Raw genomic sequence first — 15,680 nt, 5'->3', positions numbered from 1 at the left:
TTAATATGAATATCAGTTTCACTCTTTTTAAAGAATTCATTTATTGCAGGGAGGCACCTAGGTTCTTCTGGCATGTGTTGCCTTTCCCGCTCACCATCGTAGAGATCAACCAGGATCTCAGGCTCTTACCCAACATCACCCTGGGCTACAACCTCTTTGAGAACCATTGCGATGCAAGGATGACTTCGGACGCCATGCTAGAGCTGCTTGCAGGCAGTGGATGCAATATTCCCAATTATCAATGTGGAGAACAGAATCACCTGCTGGCTGTTCTTGAAAGAAGCAACACTATCATCTCAAGAGTGATTTCAGCCTTGTCAGGCATCTACAAAATCCCACAGGTAAGTAGTGGGAGAGCATGGAAGCACAGAGAATTTCAACTGCGTAAAATTCTACTTTCTCTTTGGATAGGTCAAGCAGGGATATTTTTCAAAATGGGAAAATCCTGAGCTATGGATCCAACATCCCTTTTTCAAAACTGAGCCTTCACTAACTTGACACCTCCAGATGTTTCAGACTAAAACTCCCATCAGCCTCAGCCAGCAGAGATTTAGATAGATCTCAGTCATTTCATATGATTAAATACCCGTTATGCTGAAAGTAAAATAAATTGGTGATCTTTTGCTTTCCTTGCTAGATCAGTTATGGCTTCACTGCCCAGGTTCTCGAAGGTAAAACCCTGTTCCCTTTTGTCTACCGGATGACTCCCAAAGAGGAAAGTCAGTACCAAGGGATTGTTGAATTGCTCCTGCATTTTGGATGGACGTGGATTGGCCTCTTCACTCCAGACAATGACGATGGAGAAAGATTTGTGAGCGCTGTGAAACCTCTGATGCTCAGCAAAGGGATCTGCATTGCTTTATCAAAAAGAGTACCAGAAAATGATCTAGATCAATTTATCAGGCCTGGGGAACCTTTTTTCCTATGGAGACAAGTTGGGGTATTTTTTTACTATATAACCAGTGCACTGAGTATCCAAGGACTCGTGATAATACTTCATCTCCATGAGAAGGAAATAGGGAAAAAAGTCTGGATCACAACAGCTTTGCTAGAAATCAGATTTGGCACTTACCTCCCTCCAGATTTTTTCCAGTACCTCCATGGTTCTCTGTCCTTTGAAATTCAGACTGGAATAAGGAGCAGCGAAGGTGACAAATATAAATGGCAGACCGATCTTGCGTATTATTTCAATCAAGCATTTTGGTGTTCATATTCAAAGCATCTGTTGTCCGTGAAAGGCAGGATAAGATGCAGAGAGGAGGAGTACCTGCAGCCATTACCCCAAGAGGACCGTGAGAGAGCCCTGTCTTATGACAGCTATGGCACTTACATCAGTGTTCAGGCTGTGGCTCAGGCCTTGCATGCTTCACTTTCATCTAGATCCCAGAGGAGGCTGATGGTGTGGGAAGGAGAGCAATGGGGACACGCAATGCTACAGCCGTGGCAGGTATTTCCTTCCCCTTTTTGCAACCTGCAGCCGACACTGATGCTGATCTTGACTGGGGATAGACCTGTAAAATAACATAGTTACTATTAGTACTAGTAATAGGAGCATACAGCCCAACATTTCTCTGATGAAAATAGAGACGTCCCATTCCATAACGATAATCACTGGGCAACAATTTTTTACTTTTTGAATGTTGTCTAGATTTCTACAACTGCTTTAGGGTTTTTTTGCACTGCTGAATCAGGAAATGGCATCCGTTTCTCTCCCTCAGGTCAGGTTTTTGTGCTATCTTGATTTGGAAAAAAAATCAGATCTTGTGACAAAATCTATTACATTTTTGTGGCATTATCGGCTGATTTTTGTCAACACATATCATCCTAAATACGTTTTTAAGAGAAAAAAATGTTTTTCCAACAACATATATTGATTACCTGATAGAAACATCGATTACTGTAAACTGAATGGTGGGCATTGATAAAGGTCAGTACACGTAAATTGCATGTTGCTTCACCATTTTTCAAACTTCAGGGCTTGAACTTCTTGGAACTCCTGGAATGCTCAGCGGCAGGGAGGTCTCTCTTCAGAGTCCAACAGTAGTCAGCCATCATGACTGCGTCCCAGCGACCCTAATACCTGGTCTCCATCTCTTTCATGTCCTGATGGAATCTCTCCCCCTGCTCGTCACTCATTGAACCCAGGTTCTCAGGAAACCGGTCCATATGTGAAAATAGGTAGTCCATCTTGATGCTCATGTTGCAGCCCAGGTTTCTGAAAGCAGTCAGCATGTTGTTGACAAGTTCTGCGTAGTTTCTGGCCTTATTGTTGCCAAGAAAGTTATTCACTACCAGAACAAATGCCTTCCACGCTTCCAGTTCCACTTTGTTCATTGAGTTTCCGAACTCTGGATCTCTGATGAGCTGACGGATCTGAGGACTGTCAAAGATGCCAGCTTTCAACTTCTCCATGGTCAATCCTGGAAAAGCCTGGCACAAGTAAGTGAATCAGTCACCATCCTTGTCCAGAGCCTTGGTGAACTGCTTGATTAAGCTGAGCTTGATGTGCAGCGGTGGGAAGAGTATTCTGTCTCTGTCCACCAGAGGGTCGTTGAAGACGTTCCTTTCTTTGCAAGGCACTAATTCCCCCCGCACAGGCCAGTCCTTCTTTGTGTAATGCTGAGCACGGTCCCTACTATCCCACATGCACAGAAAACATCGGTACTGGTTGCCGTTCTTTAGCAGAACACATTTCAGTGATCGCTTGCTGCTGTCAATGAACAGTCTCCAATCTTTGGGTTCGTACTATGGCACTCCAAGCTTGAGCGGAAGCTGCGCAATATCTGCACAGTACACCAAGTCCTTCTCTTCCGAGAAAAAACGGAGGTACTCTTGATGCCTGTTGCAGAAGAAGCTGATGCAAGCACTGTCAGAGAGGTTTTTTTCCTTCAGTCTGGATGCCAACAGTTCGGCAGAGTCCTTTGACAAGCTGAGGTCGCGAACTAGATTCAACTCCTTTTGGGAAAATGGATGTGGAGCATCATCTTCAAGAACCACTTCTTCGTCATGTCCTTCAACACTGGAGGCATCTTCATCACTAATGTCAGGAAGTTCTCCGAAGACAGGCACTGGAATTTCATCACAATGAGCTACAGGACGATGTGCTGATTGAAGATCAGGATACTTGAGGCAGCTCCAGTTCTTTCTGTTGATCCCAGTCACATCAACAGCGCAGAAGTAGCAGTCAGTGACATGGTTTGTCGGCTCCCTCCAGACCATGGGAATTCCAAAGTCCAGACTCCTCTTGCCATTGGTCCACCCACGAAGAGTCTCGGTGCATGCCTTGCACACCATGTGTGGCGCCCAAGCTTTATCCTGGTCACCAAGTTTAATACCAAAATAGCTTTATGCTTTGCCGCACCAATTTAGATTTCAAGGTTTTATGACTTCAAACTGATCCCTTTTCGACATAATCACCCAGAACTATTGGACCTGAATACTTCTTGTCATTAAAATAATCATTTCCAATCAAAACAATTATTTGACATGGCATTTTACCCCCACCAACTTCTTCTAAAATGCTCCACACAAGCGTACATGTGAACAAAAACGTAAAAAAATGACATGTGGCCATAGCTCAAAAACTTGACCTGATTGAACAAAACCAATGTGATTTTTGGATTCAGTGCATCAGATTCGTTCTAAATCAACTGAAAAAACGCAGACAACAAATTTGTTGTTGACCAGTGTTTACTGTTGATATCCAGAGCTTTTTAAAGGCGGAACTCATTGAAACTCAGTTTTGGCACCTCTCAGGTGGGTGCCATAGAAAAATAGCACTCTTTATACCCCACACGTCTTTTTGGGTTGCCTCAGCACTCTGGGCAGCTCCCAACATAAAGAAATTCATACTAAAATATTAAACATAATAAAAATTCCCGATATAGGATTGGACGCCTTGTGGGTTGGATAACTCCACATCTGCCAACATTTCTCCAATGAAAATAGGGACATTCTAAGCAAAGTTGGGAAATTCCAGGATCAAATGAAAAACTGTCTCTAATTCAGGGACATCCCGGGAAAATTGGAGCACTTGCAGGGTCTGTAGTAATAAAAATGGCTGAATAGGAATTCCAGTCTACATGAGATACACCCAGGCCCCAAATCATAAGAGGTTGAAGTGAGTAGGACTGAGATATCCATCTTGGCTTCCCGTTTTCTTAATGCTGGTGTTTTCCCCTGCCATTCCAGCTTCACCCTTTCTTAAAAGAAATCCAGTGCCTGAATACTTCCAGAGGCAGACTGTGCTTGGATGAGAACTGGGAGCTACCAGCGGACTTTGATATTGTGAACTGGGTGATGTTTCCCAATATCTCTTGTGACATGGTGAAAATTGGGAATATAAGGAGAGAGACGTCTGCTGGAAGAAAGTTCACCATTAACCCAGAAGCCATTGAGTGGCCCAAGAAATTCAATAAGGTAGGGTAAATCACAAAGGGAGAAGGCTAGGAGATGATTACTATGTTTTTCCTTAAACAACCGCTGAAAAATGACCATATCAGGATATCAGGTTGACCAATGGTGTCTTGACCGTCAATAACAGCTGCAACCACCACTCTTTCTTTTCACAGCAGCTGAGATAGGAGGTGAATTTGGGGTGCTCAAAGAAAGGATAGAGCACAGAGGTCCTCAGAGAAGACACCAGAATCTTCGACAGAAAGGACTACGTAGATAAGAAGAAAAGGGAAAGCCCCTAGTAAAAGTGAACTATTGGGTTTTCTTACATGCAGAAGGATGCAAAGTAATTTATTTTAGAAATGATAATTACTGATTTATTGTGGATATTTTAAATTTATGGAGTAAGCTCACTTGTAGATGTTGCAAATGTTAAACTATTGTATGTGCAGAAATTGAGAAGTGCACGGCTGTTGGTGAAGGATGAGAAGTTAAAAAAAAAAACCCTATTGTAATATAAGGTTAATGTTAAGGAATGGCATATGAACTAGAAATAACTAGGGCATTCATCAGCAATAAGAGGAAACCTTGCGTGCCTCAAGAACAGAGAGAGGGAAACCAATATTTGGAAAAGTCATATTAAATTTATCTAAATTAGTGGTTGAGAGATTATCCGAATCCTGAACTTTGGGGAAATCACATTTTAGACTCCATTGCCATTTTCTTTGAAGATTTATTAAGCAGGGAAGCAGGTAAATGGAGAAGAGGAATCAGAGTTCTGTGGCGCAAACCTCAGTTGTCCTGAACGAATTATGAAGAACAAGATATTCTGGTCACCCCAATGGTCAGTGGGGGGTTGAAAGGACCCTGATGAGGGGTCAAAGGCTGCAGCCCAAAGATCCGTTTGAATTCACTCTATGAGGGAGTAACATACACACAAATACTCCTAACTGTTCCTCTTTGTTGCACCTTCTTGTCTTTCTGGTTAGGCCGTACCTCGTTCCAGGTGTAATGAAAAATGTCGACCTGGATATGCCAAGGTGGTTCTAGAAGGAAAGCCCATTTGCTGCTATGCTTGTGCTCGGTGTGCGGAAGGGACCTTCTCTGCCCAGGAAGGTGGGTGACTCCAAGGGGGAAGGTATTTCTGGAGAGAGTAAACACAGGGCAGTAATCCAGTCCCAAACACTTTTTGTGAGATTTCTGCAGACATTGGGGAATGTGGCTCCTTCCTCAACTTCCTTAGTATTAATCACCTTCATTACATCCTGGAAGAGAGTTGAAAGGAATGACCATAAGGAAGAAATCTCTAGGATTTCTTCAAAATGTAATCGAGTTCAGATCATCAGGGATGTAAGTGATGCTGCAGCCACTCTTTTTCTCTTCCCCAGATGCAGAACATTGCACCAAATGCTCAGAAGATCACCATTCAAACAAGGACAGAGATCAATGTGTCCCCAAGATTATCACCTTCCTGACTTATGGAGAACATTTAGGAATGTTTTTAGCTTCCGTTGCCCTCTTCTTATCTCTAACAGCAGGCACTGTGTTGGGAATCTTCATTAAATACAAGGAAACTCCCATAGTCAAAGCCAACAACCGGGACCTCTCCTACATCCTGCTCGTCTCCCTCCTGCTTTCCTTTTTGTCCTCCTTCCTCTTCTTCGGGCGCCCAAGGAAAGAGACCTGCCTTCTCCGACAAACGGCCTTCAGCATCATCTTCTCAGTTGCTGTTTCTTCTGTCTTGGCAAAGACCATCACGGTGGTGCTGGCCTTCCTGGCCACAAAACCCGGGAACAGGGTGAGGAGATGGCTGGGCAAGAGTCTGGCCAACTCCATTGTCATCTCCTGTTCTGGGGGGCAAGTTCTCACCTGCACCATCTGGCTGGGCTCTTCTCCCCCATTCCCAGAGTCCGACATGCGCTCCCAGGTGGAAGAGATCATCCTGCAATGCAACGAAGGGTCTGTGACCATGTTTTACGTTGCCCTCGGCTACCTGGGCTTCTTGTCTGTCACCTGCTTCACGGTGGCTTTCCTAGCCAGGAAGCTGCCCGGCTCCTTCAACGAAGCCAAGCTGATCACCTTCAGCATGCTGGTCTTCTGCAGTGTTTGGGTGTCTTTTGTGCCCGCCTACCTGAGCACCAAGGGCAAGTACATGGTGGCCGTGCAGATCTTCTCTATGTTGGCCTCCAGTGCTGGGCTTCTGGGCTGCATCTTCCTTCCCAAGTGCTACATTATTGTGCTGAGGCCTGATCTGAACACAAAGGAGCACCTGACAACCAGAAATTAAGGGGACATCTGATTCTTAAAACATTCCATGTTCCTGATGTCCAGAAGTGCATAAAGGAAACACACTTGCTCATCCATGTTGCTCATGCTTCATCTGTGAAAGAGATTATGTTCATTCTTAGCCCCAGTTTTATGTAGTCCTGTTCACATGAACCGTAAGATGGGAGGAACGTCCTTGGTTCCTTACTTTGCCAAGGATTACAATAAGTCCTGGTGTACTGCCCTTAGTTTGTAAACTATTATCTTTTAATAATTTTAAAAAGATTTAAAAGGTTTTTGAGTCTGTTTACTTTGTCATGACTACCTATTAACCATATCAATTCTAATATTCCACAATACTGTTTGGTTATGCCAGTTCTATGTATTCACTTTTCTATGCTCCATTTCCCACATTTACGCGCTATCATTCATAAGCTCACTTCACATCATTTCATTCTCCTAAGCTTTGTAAATCAATCAACTGAGAAATTCATTTAAGACATCTTCCATAGTCTGTTGGTTTAATTTCTGTATTGTGTAAGCTCTGCTCCCTGTTCCAACGAGTAGCAACTGATCTTAGCCAAGCCTTGACTGGGATCCAATGAATTTTATTGCACTGGCCATGGTTAGGGGCAGGTGAGACAAGCGGGAAGAAAGGGGAGAGGGAACTCCGGCGCTCACGAGAGTGGCAGGCCGCCTACGCCAATCTGGGCGAGTCATTGTGAAAGGAGGTGGGGCGAGTAGAGCTGGGGAAGGCAATGGGTCACGAAAGGCAGCAGTGGAAAGCGGGGAGAGGTGGGGTGGGGTTTAGTGGAGAGTGGTCACGCCCACTAGGCAGGGCAAGGCAGAGCTGGGAGGAGCCTCTGGCTTGACTTATTTCATTATTATTACTAATATTAATTATAATGAAATATTAATTTGTGGGAAGGTATATTATTATATTATATTATATTATATTATATTATATTATATTATATTATATTATATTATATTATATTATATTACATTGGGACGCGGGTGGCGCTGTGGGTTAAACCACTGAGCCTAGGGCTTGCTGATCAGAAGGTCGGCGGTTTGAATCCCCAAGACGGGGTGAGCTCCCGCTGCTCGGTCCCTGCTCCTACCAACCTAGCAGTTCAAAAGCAAGTCAAGGTGCAAGTAGATACATAGGTACTGCTCCAGCGGAAAGGTAAATGGCGTTTCCGTGCGCTGCTCTGGTTTGCCAGAAGCGGCTTAGTGCTGCTGGCCACATGACCCAGAAGCTGTACACCGGCTCCCTTGGCCAATAAAGCGAGATGAGTGCCGCAACCCCAGAGTCAGTCACGACTGGACCTAATGGTCAGGGGTCCCTTTTCCTTTAGCTCTCATAATATATTATATTATATTATATTATATTATATTATATTATATTATATTATATTATATTATATTATATTATATTATACAGCATGATTCATAATGAAGTATACAGTTTCAACACACTATAAAAAAGAATATAATATATCTCATGTTACCTGTGACAGAATTGTAGGGGAATGTTTAAAGTAGTTTCGAAACAGTCACAGATGTTCTATGTGTGCACCGTTTGTCACACAACACACATTGCAATCGCAAATGCCGATGCACAACAAACTCCATTTTGCTCAATTCAAGAACACAAAATGCCTTCTCCACTGCAGACGCAGCCATTTCGCCTGACTACTCACGTGACACGCGCACTATCACCTCCATCACTTTATGAGCACATCTACCTCACGGTTCGCAGCTGTTTTCCGTGTCGGCGCCGGTCTTACAGGATCTGGAATCTGTATATTTCATTATGAATCACCCTGTATTATATTATTTCGGTGTCCAATCACAGCATTACTATAGGATTTTTCATTTCAATCAATCAAATCTTTATTACGGTAGTAGACCAGCATCAGTAGGGTGGGGTACAGTCATTTCCAATCTGTAAAACGTAAAGCTAAAAAATATTAAAACACAAAGTATACATAAAAGTCTAAAAGAAGCTAAAAGAGGGGTTTCGGAGCATTAAACGGATGTGGAAGAGCATAAAAGGTTAGTATATAAAAGACTCTGGCTCTCAATTTCCAGGGCACTCTGATATGAGTGTTCATTAAATCTAGTGTAACAACAACAATAATTTATTTATACCCCACCATCTGGCTTGGTTTCCCCAGCCACTCAGGGTGGCTCCCAATAGAATATGAAAAACACGATAAATACATCAAACATTACAAACTTCCCTGAACAGGGCTACCTTCAGATGTCTTCTAAAAGTCAGGTAGTTGTTCACTTCCTTGACATCTGCTGGGAGGGCGTTCCACAGGGCGGGCGCCACCACCAAGAAGGCCCTCTGCCTGGTTCCCTCTTTGTGGCACAGGTCATCATCCGATGAATTGAGAGCGACATTTATTTCTGTGTTCATAATTAAAGAAAATGTGCATTTTAACAGTATTGCACATTGATTGTAATATTAAGAATGCACTTAAAATTACTACGCACAACAATGAATAAGCGATTGCAATGCACACAGAGCTAATCAGTACAAATATGTGTGAACAATGTTCTTAAAAACATTTGTTAACCAAGTCTAATATTACTATCTTTCTTATTGTGATTATTGTTACTTTTATTGCTACTGATCCCAGTGGCTTACAAGACTGAGCTCTGTTCTGCCTTGGTCAGTCCCCACCTGGAATACTGTGTCCAGTTCTGGGCACCACAATTTAAGAAGGATGTTGACCCATGGGAAGAAACCCCTCATCCCCCAGAGAGATGCCGGCTCAGAGCAGTGGCGTAGCGTGGGGGGTGCAAGGGGGGCAGGCCGCACTGGGCGCAACATCCGGGGGGGCCCGGCAGGCAGCGGCTCTCAGCGCTCGCCGCGGAGGACGCGCCAGGCAGCCCCTCCTCACAGCCCTGCCTCCGCCGTTGCTGCTGCAGCTGCTGGGCCATGTTGCATTTTCCTCGCCTCTCTGCCCCCCTCCTCCTCCGGGCAAGCGGCGTCGTTTGGGCAGCAGCGCCAGCGGCAACTCGCAGGTTAGGGGTTGGGGGGGCGCAAATTACTTGCGTTGCCCCGGGTGCTGACAACTCACGCTACGCCGCTGGCTCAGAGAGCCCCCTGAGCTTAGACTACGAAGCCTCTGAGGGCGTGCAGAGTGCAAATCCCCCCAGGGGCCCCTCTCCCTCCTGGGGGCCCGGCCCCTTCCAGCCTCTCTGGCCCTTGGGGGACTCTGGCCAGCTGGACGGGCTGCAGGCGCTGGTGTCCCTGGAGGACGAGGAGGGTCACTTGGCCGGGCCTTTCTATGCCCTCGGAGGGGAAGGGGCCACCTTCAAAAGGCCCTGCGACTCCCGCCAGCCTCCGCCAGCACGGTCCACACTGGGGGTGGGCAGACTTCCCAGCATGCACTGCCAGCTCCGTCAGGCCAATGGTCGATTCCCAGCATGAATAAAATTGAAATTTACTCGTTTTTCCAGTGTATAACCAAATAATTCAATCTCAAGGAGTCTTTTGTTCGGCTTCCCTTATTAGCTTTATGGATAAATTAACCTCTATTAGGTTTCATTTCCCTCACGTCCTTCCTCCCAACATGCTTTGCTGCCCCATCTTCTCACAGACAAATACCCTGCGTCCTGTAGTTGAAATTTACTCATCTTCCAATGTATAACTCAATAAATTAATCCTAAATTGTCTTTTGTTCGGCTTCGCTTATTAGCTTTATGGATAAATTAACCTCTATTAGGTTTCATTTCCCTCACGTCCTTCTTCCCAGCATGCTTTGCTGCCCCATCTTCTCACAGACAAATACCCTGCGTCCTGTAGTTGAAATTTCCTCATTTTCCAATGTATAACTCAATAAATTAATCCCAAATTGTCTTTTGTTTGGTTTCACTTATTAGCTTTATTGGTAAATTACCCTTTATTAGGTTTCATTTCCCTCACATCCTTCTTCCCAGCATGCTTTGCTGCCCCTTCTTCTCACAAACAAAGATCCTGTTTCTCATCATTTTATTTTTCTCTTATTCTTCCATTTAAACTTGATGGAGGGGCAGAGCGATGGAGAAAGAGAGAAGGCTTCTCCTCCCAGCCTTTCCCTCGCCCTTCCCAGGCTGCCCTGCGCAACCTTCCTCCTGGCCTGCTAATAAACTAATAACAACCAATTATTATACTCATCAACCCCCATAACCCAGGAAGTCGCGAAGAGACCTCGTCCTTTTCCTCATTCCCTTGGAGGCACCGAGAACGGCTTCCCCCTTTTCCCCACGTCCCGCGGCTCCTGCGCCCTGGACAACAGAGGCCAAAATGGCGCTGGCCACCCGCCAGTTGTTTTACCTGCAATTTAGAGCTCCAAAAATGCTTTCAATGCATGTTGTGGCTGTGATTTTTATAGTGCTTTTAATATTCTGTTGGGAGCCGCTCAGCGTGGCCGGGGAAACCATTATTATTATTATTATTATTATTATTATTATTATTATTATTATCTCTTCACCTTGACTGGAATGAAACCCAAAGCAGACCCATTGAAATGCAATTATTAACTTGGTTTCGGGTTTACACCAACCATTCTTCTTTTCGCAGTTGAGACGTTATTTCTGACCATTCACTTTGGTCTGATTGGTACCTGATTGATAAACTCATTCTTTAACGCCATCTGAATCTCTTGCTATTGGTTTATATATACACTGGTACATCAGGTTAAGTACTTTATTCGTTCTGGAGGTTTGTTCTTAACCTGAAACTGTTCTTAACCTGAAGCACCACTTTAGCTAATGGGGCCTCCTGCTGCTGCCGCCACCGCACGATTTCTGTTCTCATCCTGAAGCAAAGTTCTTAACCCGGGGTACTATTTCTGGGTTAGCGGAGTCTGTAACCTGAAGCATCTGTACCCCGAGGTACCCCTGTATGCATATAAATTCAGAACATTATTGTAAAGGTACAAGAAAGGAGATTCCAAAGCAACATCAGGAAAAACTTTCTGATAACGACGACTCCCAAATACAACATAGAAGATGCAGAGAGAAGCCCCGAACAATGGGGGCTCCTCCTTTTTAAAAGTTTCTCCAGGTTACCCCCAACACCTTGTTGGAAGCATCACACATATGTCGTGAACATGTCACAGAACAGGTGTGGCATTGGGGTGAAAACCGATGCCATGTCAATCAAAAATGGAAGACAAAGGGAACCAGGTCAAGTACCCCCCCCCCCTTTGTCTTTCTCGGCATTCGAATACAGTGGTACCTCAAGTTAAGTACTTAATTCGATCTGGAGGTCCGTTCTTAACCTGAGTCTGTTCTTAACCTGAAGCACCACCTTTGCTAATGGGGCCTCCTGTTGCCGCCGCACCACCGGAGCACGATTTCTGTTCTCATCCTGAAGCAAAGTTCTTAACCTGAAGCGCGATTTCTGGGTTAGCGGAGTCTGTAACCTGAAGCGTATGTAACCCGAGGTACCGCTGTACACTGAGACCGGGAGGAGATTGTTTCCTGGGGGGGTTTGTGTCCGACCCTCCAAAGTCAGGATGGAGGGCTTGACCCTTATGCAATAGGGCAGGTGGGGACGGGACCATATGCTTCAGAGATTAGGCCAATGCCAGGCTCAGCCCCAAGCCCCTCCTCGGATGGCCACCTTTTCCCTGAATAAGCAACCTTGGCAGGATCAGAACCCGTCCCTGGAATGATTTATTCTGAATTTCTCAAGATTCCTACTCAATGGAGGAAAACTCAAATGCAGCCCGTTCGTGTCAATGGCTTCTTCGCCTTTTCGCTCTTCCCTGCTTTGGCAGCTGCAGTACCAGCGCAGTCGTCGCTAGAGGGCGATGTTTCGCAACCTCTCCTGATCCCGCGCGTCTGATCGCCAAAGGAAAGAGGGCGCTGTCAGGAAGGGCGCTTGTTGATTGGTCAAGCACTTTATGAATGGGGGAAAGGAGGAAACGAAGGGGATCGCTGCACGCTACGTTGCCCGGCCTTGATCTACACACGTGCAGGTCTGCAACACGCGCAAAGAGCCGGCGAACAAAACACAGGATCAAAATTCAGGGCGCCACCGGCGAAGTCCGTCCTCCGTTCTTTTCTCCGCTTACAACCTCCCTGATTTCAGAATGGGGGGAGAGTCACATTTATAAGCCCTCCCCCATGGATCAGCAAGGGCATCAGCCCCCCCCCCCCATTTCAACCCCGAGGGGAGGGGAGGCCAGGAAGCAAGCCGCCCCCTCCCCTCAGCTGGAAGGGGCCTTTAAAATGGGGAGGGGCCAGAGTCACAGACTTTAAGCCCCCTAAGCTATTGGTCTGAAGCTCGAAATAAAAAAAAACTAAGATCATGGCCACTGGTCCCATCACCTCCTGGCGAATAGAAGGGGGAGAAATGGAGGCAGTGAGAGATTTTACTTTCTTGGGTTCCATGATCACTGCAGATGGTGACAGCAGTCACGAAATTAAAAGACGCCTGCATCTTGGGAGAAAAGTGATGGCAAACCTAGACAGCATCTTAAAAAGCAGAGACATCACCTTGCCAACAAAGGTCCGTATAGTTAAAGCTATGGTTTCCCCAGTACGTAGTGATGTATGGAAGTGAGAGCTGGACCATAAAGAAGGCTGATCGCCGAAGAATGGAGAGTCCCATGGACTGCAAGAAGATCAAACCTCTCCATTCTGAAGGAAATCAGCCCTGAGTGCTCAGTGGAAGGACAGATCCTGAAGCTGAGGCTCCAAGACTTTGGCCACCTCAGGAGAAGAGAACACTCCCTGGAAAAGACCCTAATGTTCGGAAAGATGGAGGGCCCAAGGAGAAGGGGATGACAGAGGATGAGTTTGACCCAACTGCGGGAGGCAGTGGAAGACAGGAGGGCCTGGCGTGCTCTGGTCCAGGGGGTCACAAAGAGTCAGACACAACTAAACGGCTAAACAACAAGAAAAAAATATGACAAAAAAGGGGGGGGGTGTACCAAGTCAAAGTCAAAGTCTAATTTAAAGGGTTCCTCACATAAAATATATTCTCAAGAGACTACACAATGAATTAGATGTTGCAACGGAACTGACCTGCCACAAAGAGAATACAAAAGAAAGATTGTGAATACCACCAAGTAAGCCATGTTTCACTGGGACCTGCCACTCCTATTTGACATATAAACATAATCTGAATTTCTTGTAATCATTTACAGGGCTTCAGAGACTGGACTGGTTTGTAACCTTCAGCCAAGTATTCTGGGGTGTGTATTTTATTTTTTTACTGCTTTTGTTCCTGTCAGATTGTATTTTTTCCTATGAAATTCACATCACAATACAGCTATTGTGTTGGAAACAATGGTTAACTTAACAGGTAGAGTGATCTTGAGTACAGAAACAGAGGCGGCTTTGATCATAAGATTATTCCATTGTGTTTTTTTCACTCAATCAGTCCCAGAGTGGACTAACTGAAACCAGTGGAATTTAAGTCCAGTCATGTCCATTCCTTTCAGTCAGTCTGGTTCTGAGTGGGTCTGAAGTTGAATGCAACATCCAATAAACAAAACAATATTTCCCCTGGTTCCATTTTGGAATGCCGCGAGAGTGATCTACTTCTGTGTCAACACTCCCCCCACACGCAAAGAAAAACCCAAAACCTGCCATCCTTCCCTGGTGGGTAAATCTTGTGTCTTCCAATATTTCGCGATGAGTATTCTTGCTGCTGTTGTTGCATACATAAAAAAAGTTCTATCCTTCTTTAACACCAATTGGCCGACCAGATGAAGTTGATGGACTACATGGAATTGGCGGAAATGACTGGCAGAATCCGAGACCAGGGAGAAGAGTTGGTGTAAGAAGACTGGAAAAAGTTTAAAGACTATTTACAGAAATACTGTAAAATTAATGAATGTTAGAAAAATGTTGGAATGAAGTTATATGGCTTTAGTAGAAATGTTATAAGGAATTAAGTATAAATAGATTATTAGAGCATTAAAGGGAAAAATAAGGTTAGAATGTGTTAAGACAATTATAGGGTAGAAAATAGAGGAAGATGGAAAGGAATTGCTGAAACAATTAATAGAAGCGGAATACAAAAAGGGAGGTGTGAGGAGGTCGTGGAAATTAGGGAAAGGACAAAATATTGAAATTGGACTGTGATTTAAATGGTTTTTGTTTTGTTTTGTTAGTTGTATCTTTTTTTTCCTTTTTGTATTGTATTGTATTATTGTATGTTTTTTCTTTTTTTGGTTTTTTTGTAGTGTTGTGTTCAATTTGTTGAAAAACTAATAAATATTATTATAAAAAAAGAAAAAGAAAAACCCAAAACCTGCAGGGACGACCATCCGGTTGCACTTTTCCTTCACCTGCTTGCAGATAAACCATCCACGCCAGGCATAAGCAAACCCTGGCCTTCCAGATGTTCTGGACTACAACTCCCATCATCCCTAGCTAACAGGACCAGCAGTCAGGGATGATGGGAATTGTATTCCCAAACATCTGGAGGGCTGGAATTCGCCTATGCCTGATCCACGCCACCGTGAGCTCCTTGCAGGAAAAGTAGGGTTATAAATGCAATAATTAGTGAAATAAATTAAATAAATAAATAAATTAAATAAATATAATAATAATAACAATAACAATAATAATAATAATAATAATTTATTTATACCCCGCCGTCCCCGGCCAAATCCAGGCTCAGGGCAGCTAACAACCAATAATAAAAATGAGTGGAATGAATACAACTTAAAAACAAGATTAAAATACTACATTACAACATTAAAACAATTAAAATGCAGCCTCATCACAGGAGGAGAAAGGAAAAAGAGGGGGAGGGAATATATATATATATATATATATATATATATATATATATGCAGGTTTTGGTGTCTTCGGGTGTCTTCCCGTGTAAGAGTTGGGGTGTCTAGGCGACGTTTCGACGAGGTCTCACTCGTCATCTTCAGGCTGGTGCTTTCGGCTTCTTGTTACTGGAACAGAGCAGGATCTCAGTGTTTGAGTTCCTATAAATACTGTTGAGGGGGTGTGGTGTATAGCCTCCAACGTTCTGGGCAGAGAGG

The 15,680-nt window shown here is 44.4% G+C and overlaps 1 protein-coding gene and 1 long non-coding RNA gene across 2 annotated transcripts; one reads left to right on the top strand and one right to left on the bottom strand.

Annotated features, from left to right (window-relative positions):
* Nucleotides 1–5: 5 nt before the first annotated feature.
* Nucleotides 6–6,824, top strand: LOC310697282 (vomeronasal type-2 receptor 26-like; the record flags this gene model as incomplete). Its single annotated transcript, XM_083483749.1, has 5 exons — nucleotides 6–341; nucleotides 638–1,447; nucleotides 4,192–4,419; nucleotides 5,385–5,511; nucleotides 5,784–6,824. 5 exons carry the CDS (start codon nucleotides 6–8, stop codon nucleotides 6,680–6,682), a joined length of 2,400 nt encoding a protein of 799 aa, XP_083339875.1. The 3' UTR covers nucleotides 6,683–6,824.
* A 1,710-nt stretch (nucleotides 6,825–8,534) lies between these two features.
* On the bottom strand, nucleotides 8,535–11,536 carry LOC310697593. The gene is made up of 2 exons (XR_014521069.1): nucleotides 10,871–11,536; nucleotides 8,535–9,081 (listed from the first exon to the last, which is right to left on the bottom strand). It is a non-coding gene; the product is annotated as an uncharacterized lncRNA (long non-coding RNA).
* Nucleotides 11,537–15,680: the final 4,144 nt, after the last annotated feature.

Source organism: Podarcis liolepis (assembly GCF_965112155.1).
Source record: "Podarcis liolepis genome assembly, chromosome: 18".
NCBI classification, from domain to species: Eukaryota; Metazoa; Chordata; class Lepidosauria; order Squamata; family Lacertidae; genus Podarcis; species Podarcis liolepis.
Note: the sequence above shows the minus strand (reverse complement) of the source record. Positions and strands in the feature narration are given on the sequence as shown.